Genomic DNA, 15,367 nt, shown 5'->3' with positions numbered 1-15,367 from the left:
GTGTATATTTAAATAATACTACAATAATTATAAAAAAAAACATTAAACAAACAAAAAAAAAATACTAAAAAAAGTAATAAATGGAATTATATCGTTTCATATTTTTAGTATGCAAAAAGAAGAAAATACTACAACTCAATGGGTTCTCTATTATTACCTTCAAGACTGTATTTGGAACGCCACCTGTCGCATTCACATTGTAACCATGTTTTCTCGACTTCCATGGAGAATCCTAAGAAAATCAGTCAGTCAATTGTGGTATCACACAAATTATAAATAGATATATATATATAGAAAAGAAGATATGGCGTGAGACTGAGTGAAAACTATTTGTGATACGTACCCAATAAATACTGATCAAGCGGTCCGAACTGATTGCCGAAAACCTGAGCTTTTCCACCCTCCGATGCGGGGGCTGGAGGATATTGGAAGGAGCAGATCCATTCGCCTTGTACGCGCAGCACGCGGCCCGTGACACGTGCATAAAATTCGTAATTTTCCCGGCCGAAGAGGTCGGACGTCGCAAACTCCTCAATCAGATGCTTCATCACCCTAGTCGCTACCTACATGAGCGCAACACACACACCACACCAAAACAGAAAAACAAAAATTGCAAAAATCTACTAACAAAATGAAAAGAATAAAACTATGTCCTATCATTATATTCTAACCAGATGGTCCTTAAACTGCGGTGTATGCACCCCTCGTGGGCTGCAAAACCGACTTTCCTATAGCTACGATTCAATTAATTATAAAATACTCAAATTTACAAAAGATTAAACAAAAGAAAACAACATACAGTTCATTATATTTCGCAAATTTAAAATCGATTTAATTATTTTATTCAGAGTATTTGTAATATTTCATCATTCCAAAAATAATTGTATAATTAAAAAAAACTTTCATAGAGAAGAAAGTTTTATCATTACAGAAAATTTAAAATTATTTCATTTTATGGAAACCCCGGGATGCAATCAACCGAAGTTGAGGACCACTGCACTAAACTAAGCAATTCTGATATCGGTTTTACCACCTTACTCTGACGTATGTGGAATTGCCTAACATAAAGTCTCTGAGCTTATATTTTTGTTAAACTAAATCAAGTAATTATGTAAATTATTAAAATTACTTACATTAACTTCAGCCTGCGTGTTTGCAGAAAGAGGAATAGAGAATAAAAAGCATTGTACAGCTAACTTTGTATGTAAATTGTATAAAAAGCTCTTTGCGCATGTAAATGTGTATGGTTTTCGTATTGTTTTCTTTCAATGTAATGTTTGCATGCAAAAGTGTAAATACATTGAGTGTATATTACCTTAAATCTCATTACATCTTCCATCTTGGCATTTTTACCATCGCTGACGCAAGTGTGGAAGAAGCTTGGAGCTACGCTTACGCCTAGAGCTTCGCTCGTCATTCCTGTACCAGCTCGCTCGGAATTTGCGGATATCACTCGAAACGTCCCAAAAAGCAGAACGAGTAACTTTTGCGTATAATCAGGAAGAGAAGCTATTATCCTAAAAACGAATAAAAATAAATATGTTATTCACCATACTTGCATATTCTACATAATTGCAAAGGTGTATTCAATAAGAAGTATACCATACCTGTGAATTTCGTCGCGCTGTTGCTGTATGTCTGTCATAGTAATGATTTCGAAAAAGCGATTCTCAATGTCTTTGCCAAAAACTCCGCCGGGAATTTTGCGGAGGAACTTCTTCAGAACACTGGCAATAGTGTACACACTAAAATTATCCATATTTATCAACCGTCCAGTTTGCAGAAAGTGTGTCAACTTCTTCATGGCCCCTTGATTTCCGGGTGCCCGAAACACGTCCTTCCGGTACGGCGCTTCCTTATTCAGCTTCAATATTAATACCTTAAAAAGAAGACAACAGAAATCAAAAACAAATACTTTATATATCCTTGCAATCAGTGTTGAATTATTATCAGGTGTCATTTCGAAGAAACACAAATATTGTGTACTTATTTGAGTCAGAGGGGTGGGGAGGGATAATGATAATATTGCAAATTAATATTCTGGTAACGCACAACAAAAATATGTGCAGAGCAGTAAACAAACAAAACCACAATAATAAAAATTGTTGTGCACTGGCATGCATATAGCATGCCTGACTAAGTCAAAATAGGTATCAATCATAAATATCCTTTGCGGGCATTGAATAAACATTTCATATTTCACGTGATTCATTTTTGTTTGTTTCTCAGAGCATGAACGAATAAATACGATCAAGGAATGATGTAAAACAAATTTATTACAAAACAATCATCCGAGTACTATAAAATCATTAGGATAGAGATTAGATATTGTTCTGGTTTGTTTGAGCTTCTAAATCGGATGCGGCGAGATTGCAAAAAGCAAGCCGAAATGATGTTATAAATTAACAAATTTATTTAGAAAGTCGAGAAACCATAAAATTCATGCCAATGCACAATGTAATAGCAATCATTCTAAATGTTTCCAGTCCATGCACTCGCAGAAGCAGGAAACGCAAGCCGCCGCTACCCAAGTTTCGTCAGGCCGTAATATTTTTGTACACATCGTATTTTCCATTTCTTCTTGCATTGTAATTGCATCACAACAGCATTACCTGTCGGCCTCAAAATTAACAAAACACACTCGCACATGAATATTCAATTCATAAACAAGCGTGCTTTTAAAAATAGATTATGCATTCTTTGCTACTACTATTTATCACGTAACACATACTTCGATTCATAATAATAAAAGTACTGCGCTCGTTTTGCAATGTCCCCAACATACTTAACATTCATTTTCCAGTACCACGCGGTTTTCAGAATATTATATAACACGTTATTCGTTCTATATATTTCTGCAAAGCAAACGAATTAAACACATAATAAGTAACACTTATTATATATCAACCATGTATGTTAGGATGTTATTTTCAAGCATAATAAAACACAGTAGTCACAAACAATGGGCATACATATACCACGACTTAAACAATGTAAAATAAAAGGCATTGACCTTTTATTACTGAACAAGAAGGACGTAAATTCATACATTTATACTAAAAGAGATAAGTAATATTTCGGTACGTGTGATTAATTTTCTATACGCTGAATTCGTTGTATAGAATTTCTCTATATTTTTAATATTAAAGTGAATCAAGCTATGATGATACAACTTTAACAAAAAAAAAACAACACAGATATCGTATTCAATTACTGAGACAAGTTCTGACAAGGAACAACTGTTGAAAAGTATTTCGTAACGCTTAATAAACTAAACATATTAAATGTATATAGCAACATAATTTTACTAAGCGAGTTTTTGTCGTATTACGGAAACACGCAACGCACATTCATGCATTACGAAACGCTGATTGCGTGCATGGAATATTCTTGCTTTTCAAATCAAAGTATTTCTTCTCTATTATTTCGTTTTTTTTTTCATATTGTAAGTAACTATGATGAAAACAGAAAAAAACATTACTACTGATGAAGAATGATTAAGACATGATTGTAATTAATTAATTAAAAAAGAAAGCGCATTGATGAAATATTTAGATTAACGTATATTTATGCTGCTACATACATTGCATTCAATTGTATGTTATTAAAACGAAACATAGCGATAAAAGTTGCGTAAACCATCATGCATGCCTTATCAAACGTTAACTATAATATTAGTGGAAATAATATGTTATTAAAAACATTATACTTAAATACTTTAATCACTCACTACCAAGATAATTATGACTATAAACTTTGACGTTTCTGATTAACGAGATTATTATATAAGTGTTTTTTTCTAGTTATTATAAACTAGAAATTATATATAATAAACACCTATTCCAAGGAGAAACATTTCAATATAAAAATGCACTATATTTTTTAAATATTTTTTACGAATAGGAATAAAAAAACATCATTTTCAATTTATACATATTCCATTTCAAAATGAATTTAAAACGCTATCACTGACCTTACCTTATGAAGTTTAAACAAATTGTAGGTAAAAGTGTGGGCTGTACTCTGACTCAAATTTCAAGTACATATTTGTTAAACATTGTGTATTGATAATACGTGCATGTCTCATCGCAATGCACACGGTTTCTACACCGCAATTATTAACTTAATTGAAAACGTAATTATTGGAAAATTATTTGTTTAATGAAAATGAATACTTTAGATTAGATACGGTGCATGAAACTGGCGGCATATCGCCTTTAATAGCTCGTTAATTTTGTATCGCTTAAGTCTCAAGTAAATAGTAAATATTGAAAATAACCCTTATTAAAATTCAGAGAACTGAATATCTTTCCGGATGTAATGATAACTTTGAAACAACTGTGAATACAATGACAATGATTGAATAATTAAAAGGAGATTTGCTAATCCTATGTATCTAGAAACAATATTTGTTTTAATCAATAGTAAAAGGGTTACAATATTTTCATATTAACAACTTATTTAAGACACTACTTTCATTCTTGTTTGCATAAATGGTGATTTACATAAGATAAACATACTTATTTTGATATTTGAATAATTATTTTACCTAATAGTTTCCAAAACAAATAAAAACATCCATAATTAATCACTTAAATACTAAAATTAATTACATTCGATAGTAATGTTATAAAAACATACTTACAAATATTTAAATTTATGAAATTTTAGCAAAACTCTTTTTAAGTTAATGACTAAAATAAATAAATGTATATTAATTAGTTAAATTAAATCTAATTGTTATTAACTGAAATGTTAATCACTAATAGTGATTTGGCTAATGTATTAAATTTCATGTAAATGAAATATAAATGTAATCTAAAGCATTATAGCTCTAATTAAAGTTTTATAATTATTTATTAACTTGCTGATTGTGAATGGAAACAATCAACAATTCATTAAAATAATACACTTAACATTTTAAATGCACTTCCCGGATTTTCATTTGGTAATGTATTTATATTATAGGGTAATGTTTTGGGTAGTCCTAACAGCTCATTACTTAATTTATCTTTATGCAAATTCAAGTATACGGAACTCCGTAATCACCATATTTTAAGTAAATATTTTGATAATCAATTGAAAATGCAAATTACATTTGAATGAATGTCATTCATTGATTTATATAGTTCGAAAATTAAAAAATGTATGTCGCAAATTCTACTCGTATTATTCGCTTTGAGACGAATAGGCTTAAAACATTTAGGAAACATTATTTTATTTTAAAAATCTCAACTTTGTAGGCTAAAAAGTTATTCTATATAGTTGTTATTACAGTTATAAAGTTCTTAACAAGTGGTTTCAAGTCAAGTATTGTAAAGTGCAAGTTTATGAGATTTATTGGGGGTACTTTAGAGTTTGGAATTGGAACAGGTATATGGTTGAAAGATGGGTTGTAGTGGTCAGATTTGTATGAAATATGTTTTCCTTACTAGCAGTGGTCCTGGGATGTCGTTCTTGCAGACCTCATCGAGTGGAACCCCGAATTTGACTTTGTCCAGACGACGTGGATAGGGGCCTGAGGGATGACCGCAAGAGGTAACGACGTTTCCGAAGGTGGCCGCCCTTCGGTGCATCCTTGCCGCCCAACTGCTCATGATTGCAGGGGGCTCCGCTCTCGCCCTCAGCTGAAGCAACCCTCCTTCGAGTCTCGCCGTTTTGTTTGTGCCGTTTTTCGCATTCAGCACATAACCTTAAAAGACGCCGATCCGCCGCGAACCTCTTTTTACCTTGATGCACACCGTTATTCTGCACTCCCCCGCACGAGAAAGCATACATGCAAAACAAACAACTGCCGCACAGTACGATATTTTGACCGTTGTTGTCGCCGCCGCCGCAGTATATTGTTGTTATCAAAAAGTGACGATTAAAATGAGCGACGCACACACACAGCTCACGCACCCAACAGCAAGAATACTAGTCGGCTAGGAGGAGGATAAGCGATGTTGCAGGAGTGCAATCCTTCTTCAAGACTGAAGATAAAACTAAATACGCCCGGACCGCGGTTTTTAATTAAACCATTGTTAATTGAATGTTTTCAGCCGCGTCCTTCTTCTTCTTCCTTCTCTCCGCTGTTGCTCGCACTCACTCCACTCCCTCTCCGTCTCCTTTGCTCCCGCTGCTCGTCCAATACAATTAAGGATACGTTCCGCACCCGCCCCCGCTTGCACCGCACGCACACACACTCTATCTATTTAAATATCGATTAAGAGAGGCGGCAGAAGAGCAGCTGTTGAATAACTGGCAGTTGGAGACTTATTAAATTGTAGTCTATGTCTCTGTACTCTCAACTTCTTCGCCGATCCATGAACATATCCATTCAATCTCAAACGTTCACCCATTCACTCTTCCTGTACACGCTGAACTTCGCTTTGCCAGGCTCCAACTAAACCAAACTAACCATTCACACTACTATGCTTCCTCCACCAACTTGCACACTGGGCCCGACGCACCCGAAACAGTTACATTCACGTTTGACCTCATTACACACTCATTCGAACGCTGCCCTCCATCGTCGGGAAAGAGAGGAACACCTCGAACAAACAAACAAGAAAGGAAAACAACAACAAAAAGTATAGTGTTTTATGGCACGTGCAGCAAATCGAGAGATGGGTGTATTTGGCAACGTGGGGCGCCGATATCAGACGGCTAGGATTGATTAATCACCAACGAATCTAATCAATTATCCTTGACAGACTTATCAGTTGGTTTTGCTCCAGACTCGATACCCCTAAACTGTATGCAACACTACACCGTAAACGATAATGCAACCAGCTGTACTTTTTGGTGCAATCAATAATATTACAATTATTCATACTACTATCAAATATCATTGAATGGTTATAGTGAGTGTATCTTGAATGCTTAAACTGCATGAAACAATGCACCTAATTCAATACTTAATATTGACCTTTGCAAGCATCACCATTTAATTCAATATTTATTTTGTAGCGTGATAAGCCGGCACTCAGTATATGAACCAAACTAACATTCCAAGTAATTTGTACTTTGCGAAACAAGCTTTATCGGAATCTCTATACCTAATTATTGTATAATAAATTTTTACACAATGTTTATTTTCCCAACGTCGGGCCTGCCACATGATATGAAGAAAAGACAAATGGCGCAATCACTATGTCTTTATCAGTAACAATAATTAGAGTGGAGTTGAAAGCTATTATGGAACATCTAACAGGAATTATTAAAACAGCCATTTTAAAATTAGTCAATAACATTCTACTATTCAATATGTTATGTAACGTTATAATTAGTAGAATTAATCAATTAGATTATTAATAAATTACTTGAAACCATAGACATAACGGATAAGAAATTACTGATTAAAAAATTGGTCCAGAGAAACTGTTTTTAACATCGCAGCGATTCTAAAAATTTTCATCTTGAAGCTCTACATTTATAAAGTATAAAAAATATAACTTTGTGCTTACAATATTCAAAATCCCGTATCAATAATATTTTTATTCAAACATTAGTTTTCTGTCACTATCAAACTTACACGAGTAAAGATAAAACTTTTATTTACATTGGTTGTTAAATATCTGTATGAGCACAGGCGGATTATCCATTAAGGCAATAAGGTACGTGCCTAGAGGCCCCAGGACCAAAAAAATTCTATAGAATGTTAAATAGATAATTGTTTGTAGTAATTTTTATGAATTATTCTGCTTATTGGTTGATCGAAGGTTTAGTAAAATAATGAATACAAAATTATAACTAAAAATCTTTAATCCTTGTGAATTTAAAAAGAAAATATTAAGCAATTTGTTTTGTAATTGAGTATGTTAAACTGCAATTGATTATAACAAAATTATAACATTAAAATAATAAACATCATCAGCAAAATTATTGGCTTAAAATACCAATACCGGTCGGCGGATATATATTAATAAATAATTGAAAATTAAAAGCATGAAATATATAAAATGTTATGAAAATAAATTAGGTAATGTATTGTAAAGATAGACCAAAACAGTACCCTCGTATATTTTTAATATAAAACCTCTTTTGCTCTTCATACAAAAGAAAATAATTGTATTATACAAACAGAAAAAAGAACGTATAAGTGAAAACATGAATATCTAACCCTTTCTATTGTAATAGAACAAAAATATTTTGTTCAGATTATTAGGATAACTATACACAAAGGGTTAAGAAATGCTATTTTAATTATCCTTTTTATCTTTATCCGCACTGTCAGTCTCCATTTTTTCTGAAAACAAAACACTCATGTTATTACGACTCATTAATAACTATGCGTTCCTTTACAAACCGTGTTTATCATCGGATGGTGAATTATCAGCTGGTGTATTGTTATCAGAAGATTCTTGTGAAGATCTGTCGTCCGTTGTCGGAGTTGAAGGCACGGCCGTGGGTCCGTACATGGATGGAGGATGACCATCTTGATTATCGCCAGCCGGTGACGGTGCTCCATGAGATGGTGGATATGGATGCGGATGCCTCATACCTGACGCAAGATGCGGCGGATATTGTGGGTACGGTTGATTATAGTAAGCATGAGGTGGTGGTGGTGGATACTGAGGATAGGGACCCTGATGATATCCTTGCTGCTGAGGATACGATGGATATGAAGGATGAGGAGGACGCGGTGGCAGTGGAACAGACTGCGGACTGCCTTGTCCATACTGTTGGTAAGGATATTGAGCAGGCGGCATCATCGGTGACGGTGGAGTTCCTGTGTTAGGAGGTGGCGGACCATGCAGATGTTGTGGAATAGGTATGTGTGGCGTCATATGGTTTGCCGTCGGAGGTGGAGGATTTGCTGGAGGTGTCTGCGTGGGTGATTGGTTCGATTGAGGAGTAGAAACTGGAGGTGATGGTTCAGCTTCAACAGGAGGTTTCTCTTCAGATGGAAAACTTCCATTCGCCACTGGCACTTGAGGTTGCGGAGAATCCTTCTTCACAACTTCTTGAGGCGCTTTCTCCTCGGGCACTTCAGGCTACGAGAATAATGTTTTAATATTTAAGTACATATTAAATATAATTGTTTACTTCAGTTGACTGATTTTCTTCCGTTCCATTTTTATTGGTGTTATTCGAATTGCTAGGCTCTGGTGTCTCATTTCCATTTGTACTAGGTTCCTCAGTTTTAGTTTTCTGATCTTCTTGGCTCTTAATCCGTTCTTTCCTTAATAAATCGTATTGCCTATCGACTAACTTTTGGAAAGTATCATCATCAACGGCCGGCTTGCAATGCTAAATTGTTAATTAATTGTTAATATAGTTTGCTAAAGTATTTAATTTTAATATTAAATACCTTTTTTAATTCCTCTTGAAATTGTTCACTGCTCTCTATGAACTTCCTCTTTTTTGCTTCAAATTTCTCTTCGATTTGTTGTAATTCAGCTTCAAGCTTTTTCTGATGCATTGTTAATGATTGTACCTGTCGCTTCAAAACTTGCATTCGGCCTGTTGTTACCACAGATCTAACATCGGGAACAACCGTGTCAGAAAATATTTCATTAATTAAACGATGATTTCGTAAGTATCTCGCGTAGGCCACATGTTTTACAGAATATCCATCATCTTGATCTACAAGTAAATAGTTAATAATGATATGAAATTATATGTAATATATTCATATATACCATCTTCATCTTCCGCCGGCTGAATATCAATTCGCCGATCAGCAGCCTGTTTTCCGGAATCTCTAGTTCTCTCATGGGTATCGCGATCATCATTTCCCTGCGCAGCTATAAAGAAACGATTATTAAAGATAATACATTCGAATATTCTAATGTAAATACCTCGGTTTTTAGCAGATATATATGCTAAATAAGCTGGAGAATTGTGATAAGTTTTCAATGATTTTTCATATTCCGCCTTTTCGCATTCGTATTCCTCTACGTAATCATTTTTCTCGGATTCTGGGAGCTCTCGCCACATTTGACCAATAATTTTTCCAATATCCCATAACTTCAACTCTGGATTCTGAGCCTTTACTTGATCCCATACTTTTCTGCTGTATCTCATATAGGGCATAAGCGGTTTTTCTGGTGGTTTCGGTGGCTTTGGCGTTCGAGAATCATTCTAAAAATATATTCAATATTAGCATACAAATATGAAATGAAAAACCTTTAAAATTACTGTAGTATTTTTTCCAACTTTTTGTGGTAGAAATGATGGATTACCACTTGGTGTTATAGTAAATGGATTTGTCTCCTTCTGCAATTTGTTTTTCAATAATTTATGTTTCTTTATTTACTGAAATGCAATATGTATCATACCCCTGAATTGGAGTTGGAACTGCCAGATGCCCTAAGTCGTTCTACATATGAAATAAAATAAAAATATAAACATTAAAAGATATAATAATATGATTTGCACATTACATATGGCATTGAATGCTTCACATGAAAACACATAATATGGTACACACAATATTGCATGCAAACAATCAAACAAAAATATAAAGCTGAAAAATAAAATAAATTGGACTTACCACATAGTTATAAATAATTTTTAATGTTTATTTATATTCTGGTTATTATTCTCAAACCAAAATGTATGTCAAAGCAGTTAAAGTGAAAAGAGCTCATCATTATTGTATCTTTAATTAAGCAAAGTATATATAGTGTGTTAATGTGAAGATCTAATTGTTGATTTTTAATGAGCAATAAATAGTAAGTTTTAAGTAGGGAAGAAGTGTGTAAAATGCGTTTACCTTTCAATATGTTGAAAGTCATCGGAGAACCTGCGAACAGCAAATCTGAACAACAAACACAAACAAAGCAAATCATCTGCACTAATTCTACTAGATTTCAAAATATAATAAATAAAAAAATATATACTTCATTGTAAAAGTTATTATATATATTTTTCCAAAACAAATTTTGATAATTGCAAATAGACTACTCAAGAAATTATATAATAACCTCCACAACAAACTAGATACAGAAATAATTGTAATACAGTCAAAGGTCTGCATGCTTTTGTTTTAATAAATAGAATAAAAACTATATCAACAAAATCTCTAAAAAGAGAAACAATCACTGCAGCACAAGTTACTCAAGAGGGCTCATCAATAACAATAATAATAGAAGCATTAATAACTGGTTTAAGAAGAAATATATCAAAATACACTGTAAACTTTTAAAGCAGTAGAAAAAGTTATATATTTAATAAATGTATTGATAAAATCATATTTACATGCTCAGCCAATTAAATAACAAATATAAATAAACTTGCAAAGTTGGCCCGTTTCAAAATAACAATCTGGATTCTTCGGATTCGTCTGTTACATGTTTATAATAATAAATAGTAGTTTAGGTGAATTCTTACGATTAGGCGTCTGTGGGCCGGCCATCGACATCGAGACTTGCTTGTAATTATTTGGTAGTGCCATCAGGACATCACACGACTCCTAATTATGGAACTTATCCTCCAATTTCACTTATTTTATTACACTTTTTTAATATTATTTGAACAATTACTGCAAATTAGCGAATTACACATTTATCTTGACTCTGAAAACACAAGCGTCAATCATGTAAATAAATGAAGTTAGCAATTCGTTGGCATCAGAAATACCAACATAACAACCAACACAGAAATATCCTCATAAGAAATCTAAAATATTCTCAAAGTATTACTTACATTTTGTGGCTTATAGTTAAATAAAACTATAATAAATNNNNAAAAAAAATATTGTGTCAAGTAGTCGTGTCATGTGCACGCATATCGCAAATTCGTTTAGTTAAAAAAGTATTTTTTATCGTGTAGGATTCAAAAACACTGTTTTGTAATTTAAAAATTGTAATGTTAAATATGTAATAAGTATTAACACATTTATAATATTTTTAAGAAAAAAAAAAAAAGAATAACATTTGTTTATAACATATATCAATATGATTAAAAGCAAATATTTACTGTGTGCTGTTTCACAGCTTGCCATTATTATAAGTTTCTTTGTATCAAATATATTGTGTGAGGTTGAACCGCAAGATGAGGTCCAGGAAACTGTGGATAAAATTGATCCTACAATTGTAAGTCTTTGTAATAATCATACAATGCTTATTAATAATATGAGAACTTATTGCAGAAATCTTCAGATTCCTCATCCAGTCTATTGCCAACAGAAAACTTGGGTTTTATTCATGCATTTTTAGCTTCTATATCAGTGATCTTGGTCTCAGAAATAGGAGATAAGACATTTTTCATTGCTGCTATTATGGCAATGAAGCATCCCAGATTAACAGTTTTCGCTGGAGCTATCGGAGCTCTGGCTTTGATGACAGTTTTATCTGGTATGCAAGCAAATAAACAAAATCACAGTGCAAGAATCATTTTTTTTTATTTTCTAGCACTTTTTGGGTGGCTGGTGAATGTTATCCCAAGAGCATATACATTTTACATAAGCACAGCCTTGTTTGCTATATTTGGCTTGAAGATGCTAAAAGAAGGTATTAATATGTCTCCAGCAGGAGCACAAGAAGAATTAGAGGAAGTCCAATCTGATTTAAGGAAAAAGGAAGAGGAGGTTTCTTTATTCAAGGCTTAATTATAAATTAATTGTAATATATTTCCTAATATTTCTAGTATGAAAAAGAAGCTATGCTTCCGGATCCAGAAACCGGGGGAAAACGTATTAAAAAACAAGGCATTTTATCAACAGTGTCTCGAATTTTCATTCAAGCCTTTACACTAACGTTTTTGGCTGAATGGGGCGACCGTTCTCAATTAACTACAATTATTTTGGGAGCTAGAGAGGTTTTAAACATACTTTAAATATAAAATTTGCTCATTGATAATTAACAATCCTTTTAGGACGTGTATGGTGTTATTATTGGTGGCATTTTAGGTCACATGGTTTGTACAGGAATTGCAGTATTAGGTGGCAGAATGATCGCCCAAAAAATTTCTGTCAGAACAGGTACAGTTATATTGACTGAATTGCAAGTTCGGATGCCATTAACGAAATATTTTTTGTTCTAGTAACTATAATCGGTGGAATCGTATTTTTGCTGTTTGCATTCTCTGCTTTGTTTTTTGATCCGAATGGGGAATAAATGAAACGATTTATTACGTAACACGATTTAGGAGTTTTTATTGACCGCCTTAGATGCATTCCGTTTGGTAGGCACAACAAAATTGTTTTTTTTATTATTATTATTATTATTTTCTAATACATGTAATTAATGTACATACATATATTTGCGGTTCCAGAAAACTGTGATATATTTTGAACTTTGTAGACGATACTATTAGAACCGAATGAAATTCAATGAACAATCTAATATATCTAAATATTTGTCCAATACTTTGTATATTTATTTTTTTTAAATGCAAAACATTTACCGATACGTATTGTTTAATCCTATTATGTAGCCTACACATCCTTGAACTTATGTTGCTAAGAGTCCATCTCAATATTATTGAAATTTTGCGTACATATATGGTAAGCAGTATAATATACTTAAGTGGCACTTAATCATTATTCTGTTGTCTACGTGAATACGTAGAACATTTATTTCAATGTTAAAGCAAATTTCAATGATTTAACAAAACCTTTACAATCTTTTATTTAAACAAAAGTACACTGCGTTTACATAAAATGTGCATCATATGACCTTCAATTAAACCAATTAAAAAACGTAATTGTAATCAATTAAATACCTACAACCTTACCATTATTTCAGATTTCAAAATATAAATTAAACTTCATTTTGATTATGCACAAATATATAATTAAACTATAATAAAAAAGGACAAAACTACAGTTGCATAATTAATAAATGATTATATAAACTGTAAAGTAATTTATTACATCCGAGCATATTGCATATATTTGAATGCAAATGATTCTGATTTAACAATTAGTTTTAAAAAGTGATACTTTTAGCGTTGCATTATTCATATTTACGCTAAATAGAATTCATGTGGATTTTAACAAATTTTTATTTACATAAAACTGATCATTTATTTGTAGTCAATATCAAATGGAAAATGCCAATGAACAATTACATTATAAATTTGAATGAGTTCTACATTTACATATGCTTTGATATAAGTTATTCTTGTTTATAAATTTAAATGATGATGCTTTGTAAGCTGAAATAAACGATTTTTGGATTAATAATTTATATACGTTAGTATTAGATGAACCCAGGTACCATGAAAAGCGAAGATTGTGTAACATTAAACAAGAAAACCAAACATGTTCCACCGAATCCTCTAAGAAGATTTATACTTGTAAATGAAAATTATATACATGTAATTAATGAAGGTGTGTTAACAATCATTTGTTGAACAGAAACCAAACGCTTAAATGTAATATACCAAAATGTTCAAACTTATCTCTTACATTTAAACATGTTGAAGATCATAATAAAGACTAGAAATATATTGTCATTAATTAATTCAAGTTTAACTAGTTGGTTAAGACCCACTTATTCTGCAGATCGAATGGCAGCGTTCACTTTTCAAGCTGTTGCTAATCTCGTAATATGTAATATTAGTTTACATAAATTAAAAAAAAAACTAGTGTGTTGTAATTTCACGAAATAAGTAAATAGGAAATACTTAAAATTAATTAAATTAAAATTTTAACTGAGAGAAACTTTAATGGTTCAGAAAAAAATACGAACGAAGAAAATAATTGCTTTGTTTACTCTTTCACTAAACAATTACAATTATATGTTTACTGATTTATATATGTTGGATGATTTAAAATTGTCTAGAAAAAAAATAGATTATTTACGATAGTTTTAACTAATGAAACATCTATCTGTATTTCATTTTACGAACGCAATAAACTTTTATAATCCTTTTTTTAATTCGGTCATTGGCCTTTCTGCATATTATTATTGCAAATAAGTATCGTTCTCTATCTATATTTATTCATAAAATTGCAATTTAAATAAATTTATATTTTAAAAAAATATCATTTTTTGTTACGAAATTTGTTATTAATTATTATTCATTTAATATTATTGTTAATACAATTATTTTTAATTATAATATAATAACAATAATAGTGAATTTGTACCATGTATCAAATAAAGTTAAAATTACCAGAGTAATTAACGAAAAATATAATATGTGTCGGTTGATAAGATTAGATTGCAGATATGATAAGTGCGTTCGAAGCAGGTTATCAGGTTCGGGCTCTTTTCCGAACTATTCAAATGCTATATTACCTATGCAGCTTCGCATACCGAGAATGTCCTTAGCAAGTTCCTAGTGCTGCGGGGTGGGAAGAGCAGAAAGCAAGCAACAGGCGGCATTCACCTGAGAAACTCGCAGTACGAATTCGTTCATTTCACTTCGAACGTCGCATCGCAAGGAATTCAACGGCAGTGAAACCGCGCTCCTCAACAAATATTTTTAT

At 32.3% G+C, this 15,367-nt stretch overlaps 3 protein-coding genes across 6 annotated transcripts in view; 1 reads left to right on the top strand and 2 right to left on the bottom strand.

The window, feature by feature from the left end:
- LOC108567337 overlaps window positions 1-6,755 on the bottom strand; it is a 9,472-nt gene extending 2,717 nt beyond the window's left edge. Inside the window, exons 1-6 of one of the 2 annotated variants that reach the window (XM_017927740.1) lie at window positions 5,433-6,755; window positions 1,608-1,879; window positions 1,316-1,517; window positions 1,134-1,145; window positions 344-563; window positions 158-232 (exon numbers count right to left, since the gene is read on the bottom strand). In XM_017927740.1, coding sequence (XP_017783229.1) covers window positions 158-232; window positions 344-563; window positions 1,134-1,145; window positions 1,316-1,517; window positions 1,608-1,879; window positions 5,433-5,597 — 946 coding nt within the window. In that variant the 5' untranslated portion in view covers window positions 5,598-6,755. The remainder of the gene's footprint in view (window positions 1-157; window positions 233-343; window positions 564-1,133; window positions 1,146-1,315; window positions 1,518-1,607; window positions 1,880-5,432) is intronic. The other variant, XM_017927741.1, reaches the window with a different exon arrangement.
- Window positions 6,756-8,002: 1,247 nt separating this feature from the next.
- LOC108567308 (SWI/SNF-related matrix-associated actin-dependent regulator of chromatin subfamily E member 1-like) lies at window positions 8,003-11,563 on the bottom strand. 3 transcript variants are annotated; one of them, XM_017927688.1, is made up of 10 exons: window positions 11,320-11,562; window positions 10,703-10,732; window positions 10,266-10,306; window positions 10,126-10,203; window positions 9,786-10,068; window positions 9,627-9,731; window positions 9,296-9,570; window positions 9,031-9,234; window positions 8,291-8,978; window positions 8,004-8,230 (listed from the first exon to the last, which is right to left on the bottom strand). In XM_017927688.1, exons 1-10 carry the CDS (start codon window positions 11,381-11,383, stop codon window positions 8,184-8,186), a joined length of 1,815 nt encoding a protein of 604 aa, XP_017783177.1. In that variant the 5' UTR covers window positions 11,384-11,562; the 3' UTR covers window positions 8,004-8,183. The 3 variants fall into 3 exon arrangements, with proteins under 3 accessions (XP_017783175.1, XP_017783177.1, XP_017783176.1); XM_017927687.1 differs by having other exon boundaries at window positions 8,005-8,230; window positions 10,703-10,747; XM_017927686.1 differs by lacking the exon at window positions 10,703-10,732 and having other exon boundaries at window positions 8,003-8,230; window positions 9,627-10,068; window positions 11,320-11,563.
- A 257-nt stretch (window positions 11,564-11,820) lies between these two features.
- LOC108567307 (transmembrane protein 165) lies at window positions 11,821-13,072 on the top strand. Its single transcript, XM_017927684.1, has 6 exons — window positions 11,821-12,023; window positions 12,080-12,284; window positions 12,342-12,517; window positions 12,577-12,747; window positions 12,805-12,910; window positions 12,973-13,072. The coding sequence occupies exons 1-6, from the start codon at window positions 11,886-11,888 to the stop codon at window positions 13,044-13,046; spliced, it is 870 nt and encodes a 289-aa protein (XP_017783173.1). The 5' UTR covers window positions 11,821-11,885; the 3' UTR covers window positions 13,047-13,072.
- The last annotated feature ends 2,295 nt before the right edge of the window (window positions 13,073-15,367 follow it).

This window comes from Nicrophorus vespilloides, unplaced genomic scaffold, assembly GCF_001412225.1.
Source record: "Nicrophorus vespilloides isolate i.1.1-1 unplaced genomic scaffold, Nicve_v1.0, whole genome shotgun sequence".
NCBI lineage: Eukaryota > Metazoa > Arthropoda > Insecta > Coleoptera > Silphidae > Nicrophorus > Nicrophorus vespilloides.
The sequence above is the reverse complement of the archived record's forward strand: the minus strand, read 5'-3'. Positions and strand labels throughout refer to the sequence as shown.